The sequence below is a fragment of the Suncus etruscus genome, chromosome 13 (assembly GCF_024139225.1).
Source record: "Suncus etruscus isolate mSunEtr1 chromosome 13, mSunEtr1.pri.cur, whole genome shotgun sequence".
In the NCBI taxonomy this organism is placed as follows: Eukaryota; Metazoa; Chordata; class Mammalia; order Eulipotyphla; family Soricidae; genus Suncus; species Suncus etruscus.
In genome coordinates this window covers 42867044-42893364 of record NC_064860.1, presented here as the reverse complement: position 1 = coordinate 42893364, position 26321 = coordinate 42867044, and the positions used below count along the sequence as shown (strand labels likewise).

At 45.7% G+C, this 26321-nt stretch overlaps 1 protein-coding gene and 1 non-coding gene across 2 annotated transcripts in view; both read right to left on the bottom strand.

Moving 5' to 3' along the window:
* GART (phosphoribosylglycinamide formyltransferase, phosphoribosylglycinamide synthetase, phosphoribosylaminoimidazole synthetase) overlaps nt 1–25532 on the bottom strand; it is a 36233-nt gene extending 10701 nt beyond the window's left edge. The window contains exons 1-12 of the mRNA XM_049785752.1: nt 25449–25532; nt 20187–20337; nt 18179–18274; nt 17220–17394; nt 15825–15936; nt 14815–14883; nt 13974–14099; nt 10726–10813; nt 10046–10131; nt 8464–8632; nt 5088–5319; nt 1312–1406 (exon numbers count right to left, since the gene is read on the bottom strand). Coding sequence (XP_049641709.1) covers nt 1312–1406; nt 5088–5319; nt 8464–8632; nt 10046–10131; nt 10726–10813; nt 13974–14099; nt 14815–14883; nt 15825–15936; nt 17220–17394; nt 18179–18274; nt 20187–20331 — 1393 coding nt within the window. The 5' untranslated portion in view covers nt 20332–20337; nt 25449–25532. The remainder of the gene's footprint in view (nt 1–1311; nt 1407–5087; nt 5320–8463; nt 8633–10045; nt 10132–10725; nt 10814–13973; nt 14100–14814; nt 14884–15824; nt 15937–17219; nt 17395–18178; nt 18275–20186; nt 20338–25448) is intronic.
* Nucleotides 21026–21132, bottom strand: LOC126026659 (U6 spliceosomal RNA). The gene has a single exon (XR_007501882.1). It is a non-coding gene; the product is annotated as a U6 spliceosomal RNA (small nuclear RNA).
* Nucleotides 25533–26321: the final 789 nt, after the last annotated feature.

Below are 26321 nucleotides of genomic sequence, written 5' to 3'. Positions count from 1 at the left end.
AAAACCTGGAGTAATTCCTGAGTGCAGAGAAAGGATCAACACCTGAACACCAGTGGGTGTGGCCTAAACACACACACACACACACACACACACACACAAAAGAAAAAGAAAAAAATTGTATCTCTAATTTATAAGTAGTCTACAACTATTTTTTTTTCCTTTCAGTTGTGGTTTTTGGGTCACATCTAGTGGCCTCAAGGGTTACTCCTGGCTTTGTGCTCAGAAATCACTCCTGGCAGGCACAGGAGACCATATGGGATACTGAGATTCAAACCACCTTCTGTCCTGGATCGGCTGCGTGCAAATGCCCAACCACTGTACTATCTCTCTGGCCACAGTAGTTTACAACTTTCTGACTTGAAGTCTCCCTTTTCTTCCTCTTTTTCAGTACAAGAATTATTAAAAAAAAAAAAACAGACAAAATCTAGCTTTTCCTGAAAGGGCTGACTCAAGGGCTCAGCACTTGCTTTGCATGTGAGAGGCCTGGGTTTATTAATCCTGAGGACTGCATGGACCTGAGTGCAGGGACAGGTGTAGACCCTAGGCACAGCCTAAAATTAAATAAAAGATTGTTTTGGGGGAGGGTTTGGAGCCATACCTGGCGGCGCTCAGGGTTACTCCTGGCTTTGTGCTCAGAAATAACTCCTGGAGGGCTTGAGGGGACATATGGGATACTGGGGACTGAACCTGGAACCCCAGGGTCAGTTACATGAAATGCAAATGTCCTACCTCTTGTGCTATCGCTCTGGCCCAGTAAGAGCTTCTCTTTTTTGGGAGGGGGGTGGTTTGGGCCACACCTGGTGGTACTCAGGGATTACTCCTGACAGGCTCGGGAACCATAGGGGATGCTGGGGATCAAACCCGGGTCAACTGCATGCAAGGAAAATGCCCTACCTATCTGCTGTGCTATTGTTCTGGCCCCATAAGAGCTTTTCTTGGGCCCGGAGAGATAGCACAGTGGCGTTTGCCTTGCAAGCAGCCGATCCAGCACCAAAGGTGGTTGGTTTGAATCCCGGTGTCCCATATGGTCCCCTGTGCCTGCCAGGAGCTATTTCTGAGCAGATAGCCAGGAGTAACCCCTGAGCAATGCAGGGTGTGGCCCAAAAACAAAAACAAAAACAAAAAAAAAAAAGAGCTTTTCTTAGTCTTAGAGACAAATACTGTGGAGAGACTGTGGACTTGGATTAACAAAGATTGGGGACAACTAGACATTATTAGTCTGGAAAATTATTTTCCCTACAAACTACAAAGCCCAAATCAGTTTATAATGTCTACAATTAATGAACTAGCAAAGGAAATGGTTGTATGTACCTGGTCTGGAGGTTTTTTTGGCAAGATCACGAATGTTTTCGATTAGCTTATTTCCAGCTGTAATATCGACACCGGAATCTTTGTAAGTGATGCCCCTAGAGTTGAAACAAGAAAACAGTAAGATCAGCTTCATGCAGGGAAGTTACAAGTTAAATCATAAATGTCACTAGTAATTTCCAGATTCCCTCTGATGCTGCCTCACCCATAAACTCTCATTTCTCTGGTCTAGGTTTGAACTATGTTTAAACCACTATAATTCACTTGTCTCCTCTGTTGAAAAATGTTCCTCCTGGAGGTAGGGGGTAAGTAAAAGAAAAATGTTCTTCCAACTTAACACTCTCATCCCACCCTGAAATGCTTCTCCTTGCTGTATAACAGACTGTTAGTTTCTGACAGCCATTCTCCTGGCAGTTTGAACATGGAAAGGGGTGTCAAAATGGAGGCCAAATGTAGTAACAAGGGCTAGGGAGGTGGCTCAGTGATAGAACATATGCCTCGCACTTGAGGCTCTGGGTTTGATCTCTGGCACCACCATCAACTTTATAAGACTAGAATTAGTGGGGCAGGGGAGACCAGATGCTCTGAGAGGGCTGTGCATGAGAACACATGCATGTGCACACACACACACATACTCACACTTCTAAAAAGAAGTCCTGAAATAAGGAAACTGACACACATACTTCTAAAAAAAAGTCCTGAAATAAGGAAACTGTGCGTCTAATACAAAAATAGCACTTTATCCTTATAATTTTCATTTCCTTCTAATTAAGAAGAAACAACACAAGATCATCTTTGATGTAGACATGTTGGAGCAATGTGCTGAGAGGCTAATTAATGAGTGGCACCGAGTTTGAGAAGCTTGAGAACCAGCAAATTTGGGCTCGTGGAACAGGATGATGCATGAAGAACTTCCTGTTTTTATTAGAAACAAGATGCTCAGGGACAAATAAAACTGAAAGATTTGGTAGTTCACACCAAAAACCTTGGCAGCACAGCATCACACTTAGAATGAGTTCTAGTTAAAACAAAAACTTTCTTGGGCTGGAGCAACAACAACACAGTGGGGAAGGTGTTTGCCTTGCATGTGGCCAACTTAAATTTGATCTTCTGCATCGGATAGGGTCCCTGAGTAACTCCAGGAGTGATTCCTGAGAGCAGCGTCAGGGGTAAGCACCCTCAGAATCATTGGGTGTGGCCCAATTCTACAAAAACCACCCAAATCCAACCAAAACCATTTCTTCCCAAGAAGCAGCTACATTGCCACTCAAGTCCCTGTTTTAAATTCAAAACCAGCAAAGTATTGATGGTTCTGGCACTCCAGAGCTGCAGGATGGAAACGGCTTTGTCACTAGGAACATCACTGGGAGTGGTCCCAAGGCCTTTGGCTCCACAGGGGACATCCCCATTAAAAATACAAAAATATATGGGCCAGAGAGAGAGCACAGTGGTAGTGTTTGTGTTTGCCTTGCATGCAGCCCATCCAGGACTGACAGTTAGAATCTGGCATCCCATATGGTTCCCCGAGCCTGCCAGGAGCGCAGAGCCAGGAGTAACCCCTGAGCGATGCTGGGTGTGACCCAAAAACAAAAAAAAAAAACATAACATTTTAGCCTTGTCATTTTGTTGGATGTGTGCTTTGGGTCACACTCGGGCATGCTCAAGGTTTACTCCTCTCTTCTTTCAGGGATCATAATGTGAAGTTCAGGAGGCTGGGGATCAAACTTGGGTAGGCTATGTGCAAGGCCAGCACCTTACCTGCTGTACTGTTCTTTGTGGCCCCAACATGATGTTTTTGTGTCATACTTTGTGGTGGGAGAATCTATGTGGTGACAGGAAATGAACCCAGGTTTTGCATATAAAGCAGTGCTCAGTCCCCAGAACAAATTCCCCAGTCCCAGTTTCATAATCTAAACTCCCAAGTTAAAACTTTAGGCATTTGCTTACCGAGGTGGGGATGTTTCAATAATAAATATTTCATTTATGAGGCCCTGGGCTTAGTACATGTACCAAAAAATGTCTAATTGTGTCTTTTTTTTTTTTTTTTTTTTTGGTTTTTGGGCCACACCCAGCGGTGCTCAGGGGTTACTCCTGGCTGTCTGCTCAGAAATAGCTCCTGGCAGGCACGGGGGACCATATGGGACACCGGGATTCGAACCAACCACCTTTGGTCCTGGATCGGCTGCTTGCAAGGCAAACGCCGCTGTGCTATCTCTCCGGGCCCCTAATTGTGTCTTTAAACAAATTACTCAGGGGCCGGGCGGTAGCGCTAGAGGTAAGGTGTCTGCCTTGCCAGCACTAGCCTAGGACGGACCTCGGTTTGATCCCCCGGTGTCTCATATGGTCCCCCAAGCCAGGAGCGACTTCTGAGCGCAAGCCAGGAGTAGCCCCTGAGCGTCACTGGGTGTGGCCCAAAAACAAAAAAACCCAAACAAACAAACAAAAAAACTCAGAAAGAAACAACAGTAAATGTGATGTCTACTTAAGAAATCAAAATAGGGGTCGGAGCGGGGGTGCAGAGGTTGGGCATTTGCCTTGCACGCGGCTGACTAGGTCAGCCTAGGACAGACTGCGGTTTGATCCCCAGGCATCCCATATAATCCCCAGAGCCAGGAGCGATTTCTGAGTGCAGAGCCAGGAGTAACCCCTGAATGTCACCAGGTATGGCCCCAAAACCAACCCCCCAAAAAAAGAAAAAGAAATCAAAACATCCACGTTTCAAGTAGTAGTTTATTGTTTGTTCAAAGGAAAAGCTGTACATGTCAATGAGTTAAGGAGTTACAAATACATTCCAGCCTTTACAGAATAAACGTAGTAACAAAGGCTCTCATGTTTACAGCAAAATCCAATTGAGTTACAAGATTAATTATTTTCATCTTGAATTCTTTGGGAATCAGGAACCATGATATAAGGCAAATATAGAAATACAAAACCCTGTGTGTGTGTATGTACACGTGTGTGCATGTATGTGTGCTTGTGTGGGGTTGCAGGGGATTGAACCCAGAACTACGTGAATCAGTGAGCTCAATACTCTCCATCTCTTTACTAAAGAATAACTTACTTGCATGTACTTAATGTACATAATGTGAAAAAAACCCTTTATTTATTTTTTTGTTTTTTTGGGTCACACCCGACAGCGTTCAGGGATTACTCCTGGCTTTAGGCTCAGAAATTGCTCCTGGCAGGCTTGGGGGACCATATGGGTTGCAGGGATTTGAACCATCGTCCTTCTGCATGCAAGGCAAACTGCTACCTCCATGCTATCTCTCCGCATGCATGCTTCCCCTTTATTAGGATTTTGCTCTATTTTTCTAACACAAAGTTGTCATGAAGTGGCATTTAACTCGAATACCTTTATTACCTAGCTTGGAATTAATCTAAATACAGAGAAATCAGGGCTGGAATGTAGTACAGTAGAGAAGGCATTTGCCTTGCCTGTGGCTGACCTGGATTCATTTCTAGCATCCCATATGATCCTCCGCCAGTGCCAGGAGTAACACCTGAGCACCAACAAGTGTGACCCAAAACCTGTCTCACTCACACACACACACACACACACACACACACACACACACACACACACACACACACACACACACACAAAACTGAGAAAGATCAGCATGTAGGGCCTAGTGGAGATAACGGATTTTTCTTCTCTTTGGGGAAGTACAAAGGATTGAACCTGGGACCTCATACATGCCAAACAAGCAGCACCCATAGCCTCAACAGACTTCTCTGCAGAGTTCTTCTGCTACCCTGAGCACCTGAGTGGGAGTTACCTGGGCTGCCGGAGAAAAGCTATGGCCTGAGAACCGATGTCCTTCCTGTACACAGCTCCCTCAAACCTTATGGCTGCCAGCCCTTTACTGACTTCTTGTTGGGCAGAGATGAGATCTTCTCGGATTGCAGTGACAGTGAGGACTCTGCCCCCGTTAGTTACCACTCTGCCCCCTTTTAGGGCAGTGCCTGCTTGGAACACCTGTAGTCCCAAGGCCTGAGCCTCTTGGAAGCCTGAAAGAGAGCACATATCATGTATTATTTGCTTTAACAGTACGTAAGAGCTTGGAAAGTGACTGAGAGATCCATCTCAGATTTTCATCTCACTTAAACTAAATCTTGCCAAGAAGCCTAAGAGGCAGAAATCTTGTCCAAGTCTAATACTTCTAGCAGCACTGTTTTAATGGTGCAGGGGCAAAAGCAATGAGAGAAAAAACTCGCCAAGTTATTTCCTCCTCACAAGATGGAATAGCTAAAAATAATGAAGATTATCCCTATATATCAAAAAATAAAATAAAACCTGCATTTGATAGCAGAACTCAAAAAAAAAAAAAAAAAAAAAAAAAGAAAAAAAAAAAAATAAAAGGGAAGAGTTATAGTCTTCCAAATAAAAGTACAAAAAAGAGTATTGCTGGGCTGAGGTGAAACCTCCCAAGGCATTAAGTACTTCCTCTACATTTGGGGGTCAGCCATAGCGACCACGATTTGATATCTGGATGGCAGGGAACCTGTCCCATCAGCCGCACCCTGTTGCAGCATTGACAGACGTGAAACCCCACCCCCAAAGGCAGAGAATAAAAAGAAAAGTCCGCAAAGCCTAGAACACAGCTGGAGGGGGTGCCCTGAACTGTTGAAGGGCGAATGCCAACACTGTGAACTCATAGCACCACTGTCCCGTGTCCCCATGTCAGGCCCAGAGCACTGACCTGTCAGGCCTGCCCAGCCAGGAAAAATTATCTCTGGGTACACCGCAAAACAGCTAAGGGTACTCCTACACCCTCGATGCATGGTCAGTAACTAAGATCACAATAAAAAATACACTCTTATCCCATTTCTTTATTCCCACGATGCTCAGGTTCATGTGGCAGTTGCAGTTTGTCGATGCCAACACCGATTGTTATTTCCTGGGGGGTGAGAGGCCACACACGGCAGTGCTCAGGAGCCACTCCTTTCTTTTCTTGGACTCAAGGGAGGTTAGGCAGCAAGAAGGAAAGTGCTTTAAATCCTGTGCCCTCTCTGCCACCCCAACTTCTTAATCACTCCCAAATAGAGAAATTGAAAAATAAATTTTTTTTTTTGGTTTTTGGGCCACACCTGGCGGTGCTCAGGGGTTATTCCTGGCTGTCTGCTCAGAAATAGCTCCTGGCAGACACGGGGGACCATATAGGACACTGGGATTTGAACCAACCACCTTTGGTCCTGGATCGGCTGCTTGCAAGGCAAACACTGTTGTGCTATCTCTCCGGGCCCGAAAAATAATTTTTTTTTTTTTTTTTTGGTTTTTGGGCCACACCTGGTAACGCTCGGGTTACTCCTGGAATGCACTCAGAAGTTACTCCTGGCTTGGGGGACCATATGGGATGCCGGGGGATCGAACCACGGTCCTTCCAAGGTTAGCGCAGGCAAGGCAGGCACCTTACTTCTAGCGCCACCGCCCGGCCCCAAAATAAAATTTTTAATGTTTGAGCCACACTTGATGGTACTCAGGGCTTATGGCTGGTGGGGCTTGGGGGACATTATATGGTGCCAGAGATAGAACCTGGGTCAGCTGCATGCAAAGCAATCACCCTACCTGCTGTGCTATAGATTCAGCTCAAAGAATTTTTTTTGTAGTTTTATTATTGGATCACACCTGGCAGTGTTCAGTATTTATTCCTGGCTTTGTGCTCAAGGATGACTCTTGGCGGGGCTCAGGAGACCATATGAAATGTGGGAGATCAAGCCCAGGTCAGCCATGTGCAAGGTAAGCACCCTATCCATGATACTGTCTCTCTGACCTCAAATTAGGAAAAAAACCTTCTTGTTTTTGGGTCACACCTGGCAATGCTCAGGCTTTCCTAGCTCTGCATTCAAAAAGTACTCCTGATGGATTCTTAGGAATGTTGGGGATCAAACCCAGGTTGGCTACATGCAAGACAAATGTCCTACCTCAGTAATGTTTCCCACACTCCATTCAAAAATCTTAAAATTTTTTTAAAAATTTATTTTGTTTTTGAGCCACACCCAGTGGCACTAGGCTCTGTGTTCAAAAATTGCTCCTGGCAGGTTCAGGGGACCATATGAGATGTTGGGGATCAAACTTAGGTCAGCTACATGCATTGTAAATACTCTACCCATTGTGCTTTCACTCCAGCCCCATGAAAATTTAAGTCTTGGCTTTGTTTAAAATTCCTGTTCTTATTTTGTGAGGCTTTAAAGCTCTCACATGTAATTTTACTACATGACTGTAATTCCTAAATTCTAAAATGACTAAACACAGGTCTACATAAATAAAACAAATGGATTCATTAAGAACTATTCTGATAATCATGTTTGTTTATTCCCATCATTTCTGGTTTTTTGTTTCGGGGGCCTCAGCCAACAGTTCTCAGGGGTTACGGCAGCTGGGAATACTGGAGCCAGAGTTCAATGGGCCAGATAACCTGCTTGCTATATACATACACTGAGCTGGAAGGTCTACCACCATCTTGTGAAGCAGGATATGTTAGAGATAGCACAGTAGGTAGAGTGCTTGCCTTGCACACAGCCAAACTGAGATAATCTCTGATACCCCAGATGGTCCCATAAACCCCGAGTCAGGAGCAACACCTGATCACTACTGGGTATGGACCCCAAACAAAAACAAGCCCCACCAAAACCCTAGCAATTTTGGATATCAGAATATTCATACCACAGCAACATGGTAATGTCAAAATAATTCCTAGAAAATGGGTACAGAGATAGTAACGTATTTGCTTTAACCTAAGGCCAACCTGGGTTCGAATCCGTGGGACCATACTGAGTCCCCTAAGTACTCCCAGGTTTCACCCGTGAGCATAGAGCCAGAAATAATCTGAGCACTGCTGGGATGGCACCACTAACTCCCACCTCCGAAAAGAATCCCACTATTCTATTTATGTAGACCTATGTTTAGTCTTTTTGGAATTTAGAAGGGGCTGGAGCAGTGGCGCAAGCGTTTGCCTTGCACATGCTAACCTAGGATGGACCTAGGTTTGATCCCCTGGTGTCCCATATGGTCCCCCCAAGCCAGGAGCGATTCTAAGCTCATTGCCAGGAGTAACCCGAGTGTCACCGAGTGTGGCCCAAAAAGCAAAAAAAAAAAGAGAGGAAGTCCTTTGTGCCACTCTTAACTCTGCTTCTGGCTTCCCCAATATTCACCTGTGATCTCCACACCCTTGGCATAGTCCCCGGGGTACCCTTTGCTGGCCATGACAACAGTGATGGCGGTACGGTTTTCCAGCCACACGGGCAGAGATGTGAGCAGGTGGCCATCCAAGGTGGACTGGATCACTTCGTAAAGATCGCTCTGCAGCAGGGGGAGGATCACCTGAAAACACATGAACAAGGCAACAACTGAGATTTCCACCTGGCTCCTGTGGCCACAAGGGGCAGCCTTGGGTGCACCCTCAGGTAACATAACCTGCCCTGAATGCCCAGGGCCTATCTGGTTCCCCAGTACCACTCCCATGGAATGTGGTTGCTCAGCTCCGTATATAAAAAAGAGCTAAATCGGAGAGAAAGCATGGAGGTAGGGCGTTTGTTTGCCTTGCATGCAGAAGGACGGTGGTTCGAATCCTGGCATCTCATATGGTCTCCTGAGCCTGCCAGGAGCGATTTTTGAGCATAGGGCCAGGAGTAACCCCTGAGCACCGCTGGAGGTGACCCAAAAACCAAAAAAAAAAAAAAAAAAAAAAGAACATGTCCAGCCTCTCCACCTTCCTTAGAATACCAAAAACAATGCAAATACAACGCAAATAGCAGGAAAAATTATTCAATTTTCACCCAGTCCCAACCAGCATAGGCCTAACACACACTATTGCTCCCCACAGCACCCAGCTGAATCTGCAGATACTGCTCCCCAGGAACTAGAGGCTCGATCCTGTTTAATTCTTCCTTTTCCTTTTTTAATTTTTATTATTATTTTAATCCCGATGACTAAATTCCTGGCTCTGTGCTCAGAAATTGCTCCTGGGAGGCTTGGGGAACCATATGGGACGCTGGGAATCAAACCCGGGTCTGTCCCAGGTCGCCTGCGTGCAAGGAAAACGCCCTACCACTGTGCTATTACCCTGGCCCTAATGCTGTTTAATTCTGAGGTGACAGCCTGCATTTTGGGGGCCAGAGATGTCACTCAGAGGTAGAGCATTTGTCTTGCATTTGTAAGGCCTTACGTTTGATCCCTGGCTCTATCCAAAGCAAAACAAAAACCTATAAACCTTCTATAATGTAAGACTGTATTCTATTTTTTTTCCTTTTTTGGGACACACTCAGCAGAGCTTAGGAGACCATATAGAATGCCAGAGATCAATACTGGGTTGGCAGCATGCGAGGTAAGAGTCTTACCTACTGTATTATCCCTCTGCCTCTAAATGTGGCTTTGCTTTCAGGAATCATTCCTGGTGGTATCTGCTGGGGAATTGAACCTGGGTTGCGTGTGCAAAGCAAAAGCCCTACTGGGTGTGCTAACTCTTCGGTCATGTATTTTTTTTTTTTTTTTAATTTTGTTTTGTTTTGTTTTTTGTTTTTCTTTTATTTTGTTTTGGGGCCACACCCGGCGGTGCTCAGGGGTTACTCCTGGCTGTCTGCTCAGAAATAGCTCCTGGCAGGCACGGGGGACCATATGGGACACCAGGATTCGAACCAACCACCTTTGGTCCTGGATCGGCTGCTTGCAAGGCAAATGCCGCTGTGCTATCTCTCTGGGCCCCATGTATTTTTTTTTTTATTTTTCATTACTCACTTGGCACTCTGGATCACCAAAACGGCAATTAAATTCTAGAACTTTGGGGCCATCCTTGGTCAGCATTATGCCAGCATAGAGAACACCTATGTTGAAAGAGAAAAAAGGCAATTTACTATAAAGATTGCATTGCAATTATGACATTTAGAACAGAGACTTGTAAAGTTTTGGTACAACCAAAACATTACAATAGCGGTTGATTAAAGGTGGTATAAGGCTCCCAGAGATAGAGATAGCACAGTTGTCAGGGGGCTTGCCTTGCATGTGGTTGACAGAGGTTCAATCCCTGGCACCAATATGCCCCCCTTATGCCTGATAGGAGAGATTCCTAAGTGCAGAACCAGGAGTACTCCCTGAGCACTACTAGGTGTTCCCCCCAATCACGCCCCCACAGAAAGGCAAAAGGAAAAAGAACAAGTGCTGGAGTGACAGCAGACCAAGTAGGGTCCTCGCCTTGCATACAGCCAACTGGGTTCAACCTCCCGCACCACAAAAGGTCCCGAAAGCCCAGGATAAGAGTGACCTGTGAGCATGAGGTCAGGAGACAGCATAGCCTTTAGCACTACACTTGGTATGTCTCAAACAAACAAATGGCGGTGGTGAAAAAAGAAAAAAAGGGCAAGGTTTGTCACAGGGACAAAGAGACTCTGAGCACCACCTGATGAGATCTGTGATCTTACCCACATAGGGTGTGGCCTCCTCACGCATCCCGTCCACTGTCTTCTGGAGAATATTCTGTTCAATAGTTACTAACAAGCCCTTAGGAACCTAGGGAACAGATGACACAACATAATTGGATTTAAAATAGTTTCTTTTAAGTAGTACCCCAAAGACAAAACTTTATGTACCCTGAGATGGGCTGAGTACATCAATGATTGAACTTAATTTTAAAACCTTACATTGACTCTATTAGGGAGACATTTAGCCTTAACTCTAACAGGAAATAAAACTGAGAGGCAGCAGGACCTGGACAAGCAGCACCTGTCTTGTGAATTTGGTTATGGGTATCCTATATGTGTCAATATCACCCCCAGGAGTGCACAGCAGGCAGATGCATGAAAGTGCCATCAAAGAGCCCCCATCACATCGGATAGGGTGTTTGCTTTGCATATAGCTGACCCAGGTTCGAACCCTGGCATCCCATAAAGTCCCCCAAGGACTGCCAGGAGTAATGACTAAGCACTTCCTGGTATTGCCCCCAAATGACCCTTCCCAAATGATAGAAAAACAGAACAAAAAAACAACAGGAGACCAGAGTGATAGACAGTACAGTGGGAAGCAGGTAGGGCCCTTGCCTTGCATGTGACTGTCCCAGGTTTGATCCCTGGCATTCTGTAGGGTCCCCCGAACCTCACCAGGAATGAATGATTCCTAAGTGCAGGGTCAGGAATAAGGTCTGAGCACTACAGGGAAAAAACTAAAGATAAAAAAGAAAAGTTGCGGGGCCGGAGAGATAGCATGGAGGTAAGGCGTTTGCCTTTCATGCAGGAGGTCATCGGTTCGAATCCCGGCGCCCCATATGGTCCCCTGTGCCTGCCAGGAGCAATTTCTGAGCCTGGAGCCAGGAATAACCCCTGAGCACTGCCAGGTGTGACCCAAAAACCAAAAAAAAAAAAAAAAAAAAGAAAAGTTGCTGCTGCCATGGCTGGAAGTGCAACATTGGCAAGTATGTGAGACTCTGGTAATCACCAGATCTGTGCTCCTACCAGAAGTGTGAGCCCTGCAGACAAATGAGGGCTGACTCCTGGCGAGCAGCTGATTACTGCAATAGCACCAAAGGAAAGAAAACGGTAAACATACATCCGCACAAACTGGATTATGTATTTGTCAATCAATATGAGGACTTGCTATATTTTTGGGGGGGGGGGGCGCCACATACAGCAACTCTCAGGGGTTACTCCTGGCAGGCTCAGGGACCATATGGGATGTCAGAGATTGAACCTAGGATCAACCCGGGTCTGTCCTGGGTAGGCTTCATGTAAGGCAAACGTCCTACCATTGTGCTATCACTCCAGCCTCCATGAGGACTTACTATTAAGCCTACTTGGGCTGTGCTCAGTGATCACTCCTGGGGGACCAAATGAGACGCTGGGGATCAAACCCAGGTTAGCTAAGCAAAAGCAAGTGGCTTAGCTGCTGTTCTATCTCAGCAGACTCTATGCATCTTTTATAAGCCTATAAACTTCAGAGTCTGAAGGTCAACAAATTTGTCTTTTTTTCTAGCGTTGTTTTTGAGCCACATCCAGTATTGCTCAAGGCTTACTCCTGGCTCATAAATCACTCCTCAGGGGGCTCTATGGGATGTTTGGGATTGAATTCGGGTTAGTTGTAGGCCAGGTGAATGCCCACTCCAGGCCCCTGAAGATGAATAACAGAAACTAAACATTATTTATGTTAAAATCATTTATGTCAAATGAAAGATTCAATGCTTATAAATTCTAAAGTACATACTGCTTGGTTTTGTTTCTTTTTTTCTTTTTTTTTTTGGTTTTTGGGTCACACCCGGCGGTGCTCAGGGGTTACTCCTGGCTGTCTGCTCAGAAATAGCTCCTGGCAGACACAGGGGACCATATGGGACACCGGGATTCGAACCAACCACCTTTGGTCCTGGATTGGCTGCTTGCAAGGCAAACACCGCTGTGCTATCTCTCCGGGCCCTTTTTTTATTTTATTTTATTTTTTTTTTTGTTTTTTGGGCCACACCCGGCGGTGCTCAGGGGTTACTCCTGGCTGTCTGCTCAGAAATAGCTCCTGGCAGGCACGGGGGACCATATGGGACACTGGGATTCGAACCAACCACCTTTGGTCCTGGATCGGCTGCTTGCAAGGCAAACGCCGCTGTGCTATCTCTCCGGGCCCGGTTTTGTTTCCCTTTTTTTTTTTTTTTTTTTTTTTTTTGGTTTTTGGGCCACACCCAGCGTTGCTCAGGGGTTACTCCTGGCTGTCTGCTCAGAAATAGCTCCTGGCAGGCACGGGGGACTATATGGGACACCGGGATTCGAACCAACCACCTTTGGTCCTGGATCAGCTGCTTGGAAGGCAAACGCCACTGTGCTATCTCTCCGGGCCCTGTTTCCCTTTTAATAAAAAAAAAATCCAAAAGGGCACTATTATTAATTGTAACACAACACTATGACAGGAAAAGAACAAGTGTGGTTCTGAAGAGACAGTTCATCTATACCACACAGATTTCCTATAAAAACTATAAAGAAATTGTCCAGAACAGAAATTGTAGGGAGATACACGATCTATCCATTGTGATGGTGGACTCGGATCTCAATTCATCTATCTCTCTCACACACAATTCTCAACTATAGGAGACAGTCTGCATTAAAATAGGCATAAAAAAAGGAGCTAGAGGGGCCCGAAGAGATAGCACAGCAGCGTTTGCCTTGCAAGCAGCCGATCCAGGACCAAAGGTGGTTGGTTTGAATCCCGGTGTCCCATATGGTCCCCCATGCCTGCCAGGAGCTATTTCTGAGCAGACAGCCAGGAGTAACCCCTGAGCAACTCTGGGTGTGGCCCAAAACCCAACTCCCCCTGCCCCCCCCCCCAAAAAAAAAGAGCTAGAAGAATCTGCTCAACTCATACTTTAACCTCCACAGGTCTAGAAAAGCTGAAATTTTAAGACTTGAGATGAGATTTTTATTTTTCATTTACGAAAAAACTCAATTACTCCTTTTTAATTGGTTTTTGGGTCACACCCTGCAGCACTCAGGGGTTACTCCTGGCTCAGAGCTCAGAAATCACTCCTGACTTGCTTGGGGGCCCAAATGGAATGTTAGGAATCAAACCACTGTCAGTCCTTTGTTGGCTGCACACAAGGCAAATGCCCTACTGCTGTGCTATATCTCCAGCTCCCTCAATTACTCCTTAACCATAGAAGACCATTTGACAAAAGAACACAGGAAACCAAGCTTGGCGATACCTGAGGAGCTGGGCAGTAAGCACCCATGCCACCTGTGTTGGGGCCCTGGTCCCCCTCCAGCAGCCGCTTATGATCCTGGGCGGGGGGCATGGGGGCCATGGTCCTCCCATCAGTGAAGCACAGACACTGTAGAAGAAAGCAGACAGGCAGTTTACTGGGAGCACCCAGGTGGGAGATCATACGCACCTCTCCTCTTCTTCAAGGATTTCTAGCTTGCACTTTTTCACTTTTTTAATTCCTTGGCTTGGGAGTCACACCTGGGGGCTCAAGGCTTACTCCTGTGGGGTTTGGGGAACTGTCTGGAGTGCCCTGCCCATCCGCTTTTCTTTTTATCTTTCTCCCTAAAGCAGATAAACCAAATTACAAACACCCCTAAGCATTTTATATGAAGTGGAAGATTTTACAGTCAACTCCACCCTCGCCTTTGTGGTGGGACTGGGGATCAAACCTGGGACTTGCCCTGGGTGAGGCACATGCCCTACCACAAAGTCTCATCCCTGAACCCAAGAAAGTCAATTTTGCGCTAGGACAGAACAAACCAAATGACTCAAGAAAGGAAAGTATTTTCTCCTGCCCTAAGCTTTAAACATTGTGGGAGAGAAATCCAAGTATCCTACTGATATGTGGGGCATGATCATGAGATTAAATAATTGCTTCCATTTCTATCCCAAATATTGCATGCATGCAAGTTCATTTGGGACTGCTGGGGTAGTGACTTTTGTGGTGCCAGAGACTGAACCCAAGGCTTCACCCCATGTCCAGGGCTCATGTTTTACGATGATGTGAATCCTGGTCATGGGGCTCAGAGATGACACCAGTGTCTTCTACCCTATTTACGTACTGATACTTCTTCTCCTTCCAGCAGCTCTTCAATCACAACAGTTTCGCCAGCCGCTCCAAAAGCTTTATCCTATGGTACATTATTTTAAAAAAGAAAAAAATGTATCTTTTTAATTGACGGTTGTCATTTGGTACCATTTGTAGTATGAATCAACACATTAGTACTCTACTTTCCATTTCTGAAGCCTTGTAGAAACAGAGATGCTTCCATTTTGGGGTGGGGTAATTAGGGCCACACATGGAGGTGTTAGGGGTTATTCCTGGCTTTGCATCAGAATCATTACTGATGGACCATATTGGATGCCAGGGATCGAACCTAGGTTGGCTGCATACAAGGCAAACCACCTTACCTTCTGTATTATCTCTCCAGTCTGTTTTTTGTGGGCCCCCCCCTTTTTTTGGGGGGCCACACCCAGTAACACTCAGGGGTTACTCCTGGCTATGCACTCAGAAATTGCTCCTGGCTTTGGGGGATCATATGGGACACCATCCTAGGCTAGCGCCTGCAAGCCAAATGCCCTACAGCTTGCACTACAGCTCCGGCCCTGGGGTTTCCTTGTCTTTTTTTTTTTTGTTTTTGGGTCACACCCGGCAGGCTCAGCTCAGAAATCGCTCCTGGCAGGCTCAGGGGACCATATGGGATGTCGGATTCGGATTCGGATTCGAACCACCAACCTTCTGCATGAAATGCTATCTCTCCGGCCCCATGGGATTTCCTTATCTTAAGAAACATTAAGGAACATTTGTAAGCTTGAAAGTGCCATTCTCGGCTGGAGAGATAGCACAGCAGCGCTTGCCTTGCAAGTAGCCGATCCAGGACCAAAGGTGGTTGGTTCGAATCCCGGTGTCCCATATGGTCCCCCGTGCCTGCCAGGAGCTATTTCTGAGCACAGTCAGGAGTAACCTCTGAGCATTGCCGGGTGTGGCCCAAAAACCAAAAAAAAAAAAAAAAAAAAAAAAAAAAAGTGCCATTCTCAGAGAAAATCAATTTCTTCAAAGAAATCAACCTACCTGCATAATCTCCCGCACAGCTTTGCAGGCCTCTTCTCTGCTCTTGGCAACAATCACGCCTTTCCCTGCTGCAAGACCACTTGCCTTCACAACCAAAGCAGGGAAATCTGCACTGTTAAGACAGAGCAAAAGTCAGTACCCAGTCAGCGCCCCCCACTCAGAAGCAGAAAAGGACAGAGGGGCTGGTACATGTGACAGCGCAGATTGAAAAGCAGGAAGATAAGCTGCCGATCAGACCCTTTTGATGGTGTTTCCTGCCAGGATATTTTTTCCCTGCCAAGATTTCTTCCCTAGAGCTAAGATCAGATGGTAGATCCAATTTTGCTCTTTTCACAGATGATTTTACAAAAGCAAAAGGTTTGAAAGAATAAAGCAGTTGCACTGAGCAGATAATGGAGGGATCTTTAAAACTCAAAACAGTGATCTGCTTTTGCATTCAGGTGACAGATGTAGCTGTGTGTAAGTCGAGTCCAGTACCAGCTTGGACAAAGATCATTTCTGGACATCATTCACATATGAAATTGTTGTTACAGTGCTTTCTACTGTCAGGATGAAGAATGGAATTCTGAAGAGACTCGCCCAAATCAAATAACATTACTTACAGTAGACATGTGGTTACTAGGAAACAATAATATTCAGTATCTATGAAATCCTGCGGGGTGAAGAATGAATCAATGAAATCGAACCAACTAAGATGTGTCAACAGAGGGGATAAAGGCACGTATCTGCCAACACATGGTTGCTCAAGGTTCTCTGCCAAACAGAGAACAAAGAAATGTGGAAGAGTTAGTCAAGGATATCAAAATGCCAAGGAATGATTCTCCTCTCGTTATTTATGAAGTGTCATTTAGATGATAAAAAGATAAAAAAAGTTTGCCAATTAGGCTGTGAAGAGTGCCTGATAACAGAATCAAGTAACATTTCCCCCTAGAAAATAAGGGGCTGGCATGATAGTATAGCAGGTAAGGCACTTTCCATGTTGATCCCCAGCATTCCATATGGTCCCCTGAACACTGTCAGGAGTGAACCCTGAACACTGTGGCCCCAAACCAAAAAAATGTTATAATAAATATTAAAAGGCTCATTCTTTCTGCAAGGGCACATGACTGTGATTATATTTGTGCAGAATTACACTTACTTTGATGTTGGAAAGAGGTAATATTTACATTTACAGCTGCTGCCAATAATCTTACTCTAAAATTGCAATACAAAGGTGATCGATCAGCAGGTACCATCTGGGACTATGGCTCAGCTGTTAAGAGCGTAGGACCTAGCACGTGTGAGGCCCTGGGTTGGAAGCCCAGCAATAAGCACACACACACATGCTTACACGTATGCCCTGGACAGTTAAACCTTATGATGAGACCACTGCCCTCTAAGCAACCTTCCACTTACCTCATGATGAAGTTGCAGGCATCTTCTGACCTAATGAAGGCTCTCCAACGCGCAGTTGGGATTCCATGGCGGTCCATAAATTCTTTGGCGAACTTTTTGCTGGCCTCCAATTGAGCTGCTTTGGCTGTAGGGCCAAAGCATCTCACACCTACAGCAGTCAGATCCCCCACAATTCCTAGTAACAGAGGCAGGCAGTCATGGGTGAGCCAAGGTCTCTGTGGGAGGTGATTCTTCAGAAATTAGGACATTTATGGTAAATGGAGATTAGACTAACTTGGCACTGAGAAAATACAGGTCACTAGTGACAGAGAATAAACTTTGCCTGATTTTTAGCCTTGTGTTTTGTAGTTGTTTTATGATTTTTATTTTTCTCCCCTGCCAAGGATCCCAGATGATGGGTCCTATCAGAATCACCCCAATTCATGTGTCTGTGTGGGAAGCACCAAGACTTGAATTCAAGACCTGTGCTTATGTGGTTCTGGCCATTGAGACCTATACTGGACCCCCTTTCCTGGTGCTCACAGCAGAGGCTTTTCAGCTCTTTATAAATACGAACAGTCTATGGACCAAAAAAGTAATAATCTATTGACATAGTATCTTAAAAAGGTTTCTAACATGTAGTTCAAATTTAGCAAAAGACATGTTATACTGAACTGTAAGTTGATTAGACAACAGAATAAAATATCCTTTTCCCATTCCCACAAATCAGATCTCATTCATCCTATCACCAAAGCATAGGAAAAAGAAGAAAACCAAGAATTAACCAATTTCAAGAGATTGCAAAATTTTCTTTTTCAAAGTAATGCTCTATTAAAAACCCTCAATTACAATGAATTGGAATAAATAATCTCTTACGTATTACATATAAGTAATCTCTTAAGTACTGCATGTACTTTTGGAGACATACCTAGACTACAGACTGATTCTGCATAGACAGTAACAATCAATGTGAACTTTACCAGCTGCCAGTGGTGCCTCTGGTCCAACGACTACAAGATCTATCTTCTCATCTTTGCAGAACTGAGCGAGGGCAGTGTGGTCACTCACTGAGACAGCTGTTGAAGGGAAGAGAGAAATGAACCAACCTCACAGACATCCTTCGAGAGAACTCTGTGCTCTCAGCAAATGCAATACTATCCGCGGTTGTTTTTCTTTTCTTGGTAAGGATTATGGTTTTGCTATGTGGATTCCATTAACAGTGCACATTAGGGAAACCAAAATAAAGCTCTGTTCTGGGGCCAGAGTGACAGCACAGTGATGAGGGTGCTTGCCTTGCATGTGTCTGACCTGAGCTCAATCCCTGGTATCCCTTACAGACCTCCCAAGTCTGCCAGGAGTAATTTCTGAGCCCAGAGCCAGAAAGAAGTAACTCCAGAGTGTTACCCAAAACAAAACAAAGCTAAAAAAAAAAAGCGCTCAGTTCTTTGTTATCACTGTAGTTATTTGATGAACATTCTAAGAAACTTCCCAAAGAGTCAAAATATTTTGCTTATGGTGTTCATTTCACCAGTGTTGACTGTATAAATATATAAAAAAGCAGCATAGGATACCTAGAACTTAGTATTTTGGGACACGGGGGTGGTGGTGGTTTGGGCCACTCCCAGGGGCCTGGACACAGCACAGTGAAAACAAAAAAAGGGGGGTCCGGAGAGATAGCACAGCGGTGTTTGCCTTGCAAGCAGCCGATCCAGGACCAAAGGTGGTTGGTTCGAATCCTGGTGTCCCATATGGTCCCCTGTGCCTGCCAGGAGCTATTTCTGAGCAGACAGCCAGGAGTAACCCCTGAGTACTGCCGGGTGTGGCCCAAAAAAAAACAAAAAAAAAAACCAAAAAAAAAACAAAACCAAACACCCCCCCCAAAAAAAAAAAAAAAGAAAAGAAAAAAAGGGCTAAGAAAAGAAAAAAAGAGCCACATAGGAAGGCAGAGAGAAGCGAGCTCACAAAGGAAGGGCTTTGTCTTTGGCTACAGTGGGGGTACTGCTGGGCTACTCCTGGATGAACTTTGGAGGACCATGTAGTGCCGGGCTGGCAAGCAAATCTGATGCACTAACATTCTACAAACCTCTACAACACTCCCACCCTTACCAAGAGCTTTTTTCAGGCACAACATAAGAGTGTCAATCTTATTCCTAAGTACCAAGAAAAGCCACTTAAGGGCTCAACACAGTCTAGTATCTAATCCACTCCTACCCCCCATTTTCACAGTCAGGCTCTATTATGGAGTTGGAACTGTCACCTCTTACGTTTAGCACCACTGTTCAACTTTATATCTCCAAAAATACACATCATAACACCTTTAATCCACACCCTGTGTGTGGCCCTTCTAATGAATGCGCTTTATAAGGCTTAAGAACTGCCATACTCAAAGGTATGTATAATACAACTAAAGGTCTCAAACTGAAAATATGGTTGTGGGAAAGTATTCAAACAAGCATTTTTTTTTTTTTTTTTTTTGCTTTTTGGGCTACACCCTGTGACACTCAGGGTTTACTCCTGGCTATTCGCTCAGAAATCACTCCTGGCTCAAGGGACCACATGGGACGCCTGGGGTTTGAACCACAGTCCGTCCTAGGTTGGCCTCGTGCAAGGAAAATGCCACCGCTCAGGCCCCTCGAGTATTCTTCTTTTTTTTTTTTTTTTGGTGGGTTTTTGGTCACACCCGGCAGTGCTCAGGGATTACTCCTGGCTCCACACTCAGAAATTGCTCCTGGCAGGCATGGGGGACCATATGAGATGCCGGGATTCAAACCAATGACCTTCTACATGAAAAGCAAACGCCTTACCTCCATGCTATCTCTCTGGCCCCTCAAACAAGTATTCTTTAAGTACTCAAGCTGTATCCTAAGGTACCACAAAGCATTCAAATCTAAACTGTGACTATCCTTCTAATGAATAAATACTGTCACTAACATAGCATGCACCATTTACAATGATTAACCTTGGCTTTCCTCTTGAAAACATGCTTACCACTATTGGAGATCTTCAAATTGCAGGCAGTGCCAGCATTTCCTGGAGCAACCAACACTTGCTTGACGTGGTTAGACTGTGCAAGTTTCCAGGCCAGTGCATGTTCCCTTCCTCCACTGCCAATTACAAGGACTCGAGCTGCCATTTCTATCTGCAAAACAAGAATTCAGTAGGAAAATAAAAAACACAGGTTAAGGGCCTGGAGAGATAGCACAGTGGTGTTTGCCTTGCAAGCAGCCGATCCAGGACCTAAGGTGGTTGGTTTGAATCTCGGTGTCCCATATGGTCCCCCGCGCCTGCCAGGAGCTATTTCTGAGCAGACAGCCAGGAGTAACCCCTGAGCACCACCGGGTGTGGGCTCCCCCCCCCCAAAAAAAAAAAACACAGGTTAAGCCACATAGCAGAAAGCTGGAAATCTTGGTAGAGGGTGGGCCCTGCTCAAGATACTCCTGCTGCCTCTATTACACAGAATCAATTTTGTGGATGGCCCTGCCTCACCACCCCTGTACAAGTCTTCATTCTCTTTAGATACCAATCTAACCAAGCTTCAGGTACACCTCCGACCTCCTCCCCCCGCCAAATCATCTTTCTTCCAGGAGGCCTGGCAGCTGAGAACACACTCATAAAAGCTGCAGTATCAATAACAGTGCTTTGATTTCTGGACAACTTCATTTGTTTGATGCTGTCATCCCTATAGGAACATACCAATCTGAACAGAATAAACAGTTAACAAGAGATTACTAAAAGTTCTGCCACAGTATTGGAGATACAATGATTTTCACAAATGTGTTTAATACTGTACTTTTCTTTTTTAAACTTTCTTCTCTTCTATTTTTTTTTTTAATATGGAACGCTTCACGAATTTGCATGTCATCCTTGTGCAGGGGCAATGCTAATCTTCTCTGTATTGTTCCAATTTTAGTATATGTGCTGCCAAAGCGAGCACTCTTCCATTTTCTAAAAATAACTTTGCTCTCTCTTATCTGGAAATATATTATGGTCAACAATGTGATGTAATTTCTTTAAATAAAGTAAAAAAACCTCAATTGTTGGGTAAAGTACACTTTGCATGTGATCAACCTGGGTTCAATCCCCATTATTCCATATAGTTGTCTTGCGATATTCCCAAATCCCCAGCAGGAGTGATCCCTGAATGCAGAAGCAGAAGTTAACTCGAGCATTGTCAGGTGTGGCCCCCCAAACAAAACAACAAAAATTAACACCCAATTGACTTTATTTCTGGGGCTAGAACATGGGTTTGATTTCTAAGAGCATCTTTTTTTTTTTTGGTTTTTGGGCCACACCTGGTGACGCTCAGGGGTTACTGCTGGCTATGCGCTCAGAAGTCGCTCCTGGCTTGGGGGACCATATGGGACGCTGGGGGATCGAACCGAGGTCCGTCCTAGGCTAGCGCTGGCAAGGCAGACACCTTACCTCTAGAGCCACCGCGCCGGCCCCCCTAAGAGCATGTTTGAGTAGTGTTGGAACCCATCCTCCCCCAGCACTGCTAGTGTGGTCCAGATGTTGTAGCACTAAACCAATAGCCTGGTTGAAAACTGCCTGTGGGGATCTTGGTTCACCCAAGAATTGCTTGGATACACCACCCCCAAATTACGACTTTTTAATATGTGTATATATATGTATATATATATATATTTTTTTTTTTTTTTTGGTTTTTGGGTCACACCTGGTAGCGCTTAGGGGTTACTCCTGGCTCCACACTCAGAAATTGCTCTTGGCAGGCATGGGGGACCATATGGGATGCCGGGATTTGAACCAATGACCTTCTGCATGAAAGGCAAACACCTTACCTCCATGCTATCTCTTCGGCCCCTCAAATTATGACTTTTAAGGATGCAGCCAACAGCAATCATATATTCTTTTTTTTTTTTTTTGGGCCACACCCGGTGACGCTCAGGGGTTACTCCTGGCTATGCGCTCAGAAGTCACTCCTGGCTTGGGGGACCATATGGGACACGGGGGATCGAACCGCAGTCCATCCTAGGCTAGCGTAGGCAAGGCAGGCACCTTACCTCTACGCCGGCCCCAGCAATCATATATTCTATTAAGCCCATAATCCATTTGTGAATAATTAGGATGCATAACAGTATCTACAAATGCCTTTAAGCTGGAGGCTGCTCCTGGCAATGGACTTTGGTGCTGGGGCTAGAACATGCAAACCCTGCACCCATCCCACTGAGTTCTCAGGCCCTAGGGGGTTTTAAACATGCAAGCATTGTATTAGCACCATCAAGAACCATCCCTGGGGCCGGGCAGTGGCGCTAAAGGTAAGGTGCCTGCCTTGCCTGCGCTAACCTTGGACGGACCGCGGTTCGATCCCCCGGTGTCCCATATGGTCCCCCAAGCCAGGAGCAACTTCTGAGCACATAGCCAGGAGTAACCCCTGAGCATTATCGGGTGTGGCCCAAAAACCAAAAAAAAAAAAAAAAAAAAAAAAAGAACCATCCCTGAGCATAGGTGGATATGGATCCCCTAAATAAAATAAAAATGAGGTAGAGGTTTGGGATGCATCTCAAGTGGTAGTCTTAGGTTGGAATCTTGGACATGGCATAACCTTCACCTTCTAGTGTGGCTTCCCCAAAAGCAGTGACCCAAAGAAACAAGAGGGAGTTTGTGTGAAGCAAGATAGATTTTGTTCCTTACCTAATGGTGAAAACTAAAAGGTTCCTATGAACAAATATCTCTCCTTGGACTCATATAATGAGTGTGTAAAGAATAAGCATGGCTGGGGCCGGAGAGATAGCATGGAGGTAAGGCATTTGCCTTGCATGCAGAAGGATGGTGGTTCGAATTCCGGCATCCCATTTGGTCCCTGAGCTTGTCAGTAGCGATTTCTGAGCATAGAGCCAGGAGTAACCCGAGCACTGCCGGGTGTGACCCAAAAACAAAACCAAAACCAAAAAAGAATAAGCATAGCTGCTGTTTCAATAAAATTTTTATTTACGGACACCATCTCATTATATTAAACAACCATTTTTCCAACCCCACTATTTAATAATACAAAATTCACTTTTTTTGTGTGTGTGAGTTGTACAGAAGACAGAAAACAAGGGCAGAAACAATTTGCATGAAGCTCAGTTGGTTTTAGGGATAAGAAATTTCTCACAGAAAAAATTAGAACCAATAAAATATTTTTTTGTTTGGGAGTCATGCTCAGGATCACAAGTTAGCCAAGTGTTTTAATCCCTATACTGTCAATCTGGCCTCAGGAATAATTTTGAAGAAAAAACTTGAATTCCTCTTTGTGAGGTGCTACCCTTGCCTTTTTTTTTTTTTGGTTTGGTCTTGGTCTACACCCGATGGTGCTTAGGAGTTACTTATGGCTCTGGGCTTAGTAATCATTCCTGGCAGGGTGCAGGGAATCATATGGGATGCCTGGGATCAAATCCAGGTGGGCCACATGCAAAGCACACACCATACTGTTCTCTAGCTCAGGCCCCTAGTCTTGCACATAGCTAAGGGATAAACTTAAAAAACAACAACAACAAAACCCTTTATACCAGATGCTAAACTTTTTAATTTAAATGACCAAAAAGAATGGGGTTTAGGGGAGAAGGTTGGGTTATACTTGGCAGCACTCAGAGATTACTCCTTGAAAGCTTGGGGAACCATATGAGACGACAGGGATCAAATCAGGGTCGGCCGTGTGCAAAGCAAATGACCTACTTGTACTATCCTCCTGCTCCTCAAATTTTTTTTATAAGAATTTGAAATTTTCATCCATCTTCCCATAAGAGATTAACAAAACAGGCCCAGAATACCAGAGAGATGTTAACAGAGGGATTAACGCTTTGTCTTGCATGCAGCAACACCAGTGACATCAGTTCATCTGAGTGGGCTAAGGAGTTCCCTGAGAGCCAGGAGTAAGCCAGGAGCATTGCTGAGTGGGACCCCAAGACAAATAGACACCTCAAGGGAAACACATGAAGTTAAGAGTTCACAGGGTTTCACTTGGTTTCCAAGGCTGCATATACTCAACAAAAATTCAAGAGATGGAGATCATTCATAATTTGAAGAAAGACAAATCGCTATCGTGGGTCGCAGAAATAAACAGATAGGGGCCGGGCGGTGGCGCTAAAGGTAAGGTGTCTGCCTTGCCAGCACTAGCCTAGGACGGACCGCGGTTCGATCCCCCGGTGTCCCATATGGTCCCCCAAGCCAGGAGCGACTTCTGAGCGCATAGCCAGGAGTAACCCCTGAGCGTCAAATGGGTGTGGCCCAAAAACCAAAAAAAAAAAAAAAAAGAAAGAACGGGCTGGGTGGTGGCGCTAAAGGTAAGGTGCCTGCCTTGCCTGCGCTAGCCTTGGACGGACCGCGGTTCGATCCCCCGGTGTCCCATATGGTCCCCCAAGCCAGGAGCAACTTCTGAGCACATAGCCAGGAGTAACCCCTGAGCATTACCGGGTGTGGCCCAAAAAAAAAAAAAAAACAACAACAAAAAAAAAAAACAGAAATAAACAGCTGCCTGTTAGGTCGACGGAGGCTACCCACAGACCAGAAGGAGGGAAAGGGGGGAACCTGAGCTCCAAGACAATGCCAAAGTTTGGGTTGAAATTTTGCAGCTCCTAGTCGGAGTACCTTCTGAATCTGAACCGTTTTGGCAATCAGGCAGAGGTAATTAGGCAAAGGAAACCACTCTAGGTTAGTGAAAGCGACAATTAGAGAGACTGACAAAATAATTTCATTTGGGGGATTGATTGTAGTAGGCCCTAAGGGGCTCTTGCTCAGAGATAGCCTTTTTCCTGCTGCTGGTGGGGGGTTAACCACATGCAATGCTCGGGATCAAAGTGGCTTCTGTTGAACGCTAGGCTAAGTAAGAACTTAGATCCCTGAACTTTTAAGAATTGGTGCAAACCCCCCCCCCGCCAAACCCCCCAAAAGAACAAACCAAAAATACAACCTTAGATCCTAATCACACTAAATGCAATGTATTAAAATAAAGAATGCCCAACGCTAAAATATACCATGGTGATCACTCTCCAGCAAGTTACTTACTAGCTCAAAAAAAATGAGAAAAAAACCTGGACAGGGTGACAAGTCACTGCAATGCAAACTTGAGCCAAGTGGAAAGAAAGCACATGGCAAGCCTTCCCTCCACCCCGCCTCGCGGATACAAGAAAGGAACATTCCCACGGCCACACGCCCTCCCCTCCACGCTCACGGCCACGTCGGCGCCTAGAGTTCCCAACACCCCAGACACGCGTGGGACGGGAGCGGAGAGAAAAAGTGTCCTTTACGCACCGTGCGACAAGACAGAGGCCCTCCAGGGAAAGTGGCCAGCACGCGTTTCCCGGAACGCGCAGCGATCCCGTGGCGCGCCGGAAGTTTGTCCGAGGCCACGCCCACCAGGTTCGGGACGCTCATTGGCTGGTACCGGCTTTTTTTTTTATTTTGGTCCCTCGGTGAGCTGAACCTGCCCCGCCCTTTCCGCCCTGGGGCGCGGCCGTGCGTCCGGCCGTCAGTCAGTCCTTGCTCTGCAGCCGGTGGCCGAGAGAGCCCTCGCGGTGGTGTCGTTTTTATTTATTTTTGTTTTTGGGGTGGTCACACCCCGCAGCGCTCAGGGGTTCCTCCAGGCTCACGCTCAGCAATCGCTCCTGGCAGGTTCTGGGGGGGGGGACCATTTGGGATGCCGGATTCGAACCGTCGCCCTCTTGATTATGTGTGAAGAATTGAGAACATTTTGCACCATTGGCACCATTTCGGGCGGGATTTCCAGACTACTCTTGACAAAACTCCAGATATGCGTTTGATAGGATGCAAGGAGGCCTTAAAATAAAATAAAATGGGCCGGAGAGATAGCACAGTGGCGTTTGCCTCGCAAGCAGCCGATCCAGGACCAAAGGTGGTTGGTTCGAATCCCGGCGTCCCAGATGGTCCCCCTTGCCTGCCAGGAGCTATTTCTGAGCAGACAGCCAGCAACCCCTGAGCACCGCCGGGTGTGGCCCGAAAACCAAAAATAAAATAAAATAAAATAAAATAGGGGGTCGGAGAGATAGCATGGAGGTAAGGCGTTTGCCTTGCATGCAGAAGGACGTTGGCTCGAATCCTTTCATCCCAAGTGGTCTCTCCAGAGCCTGCCAGGGTCGATTTCTGGACGTAGAGCCAGGAGTAACT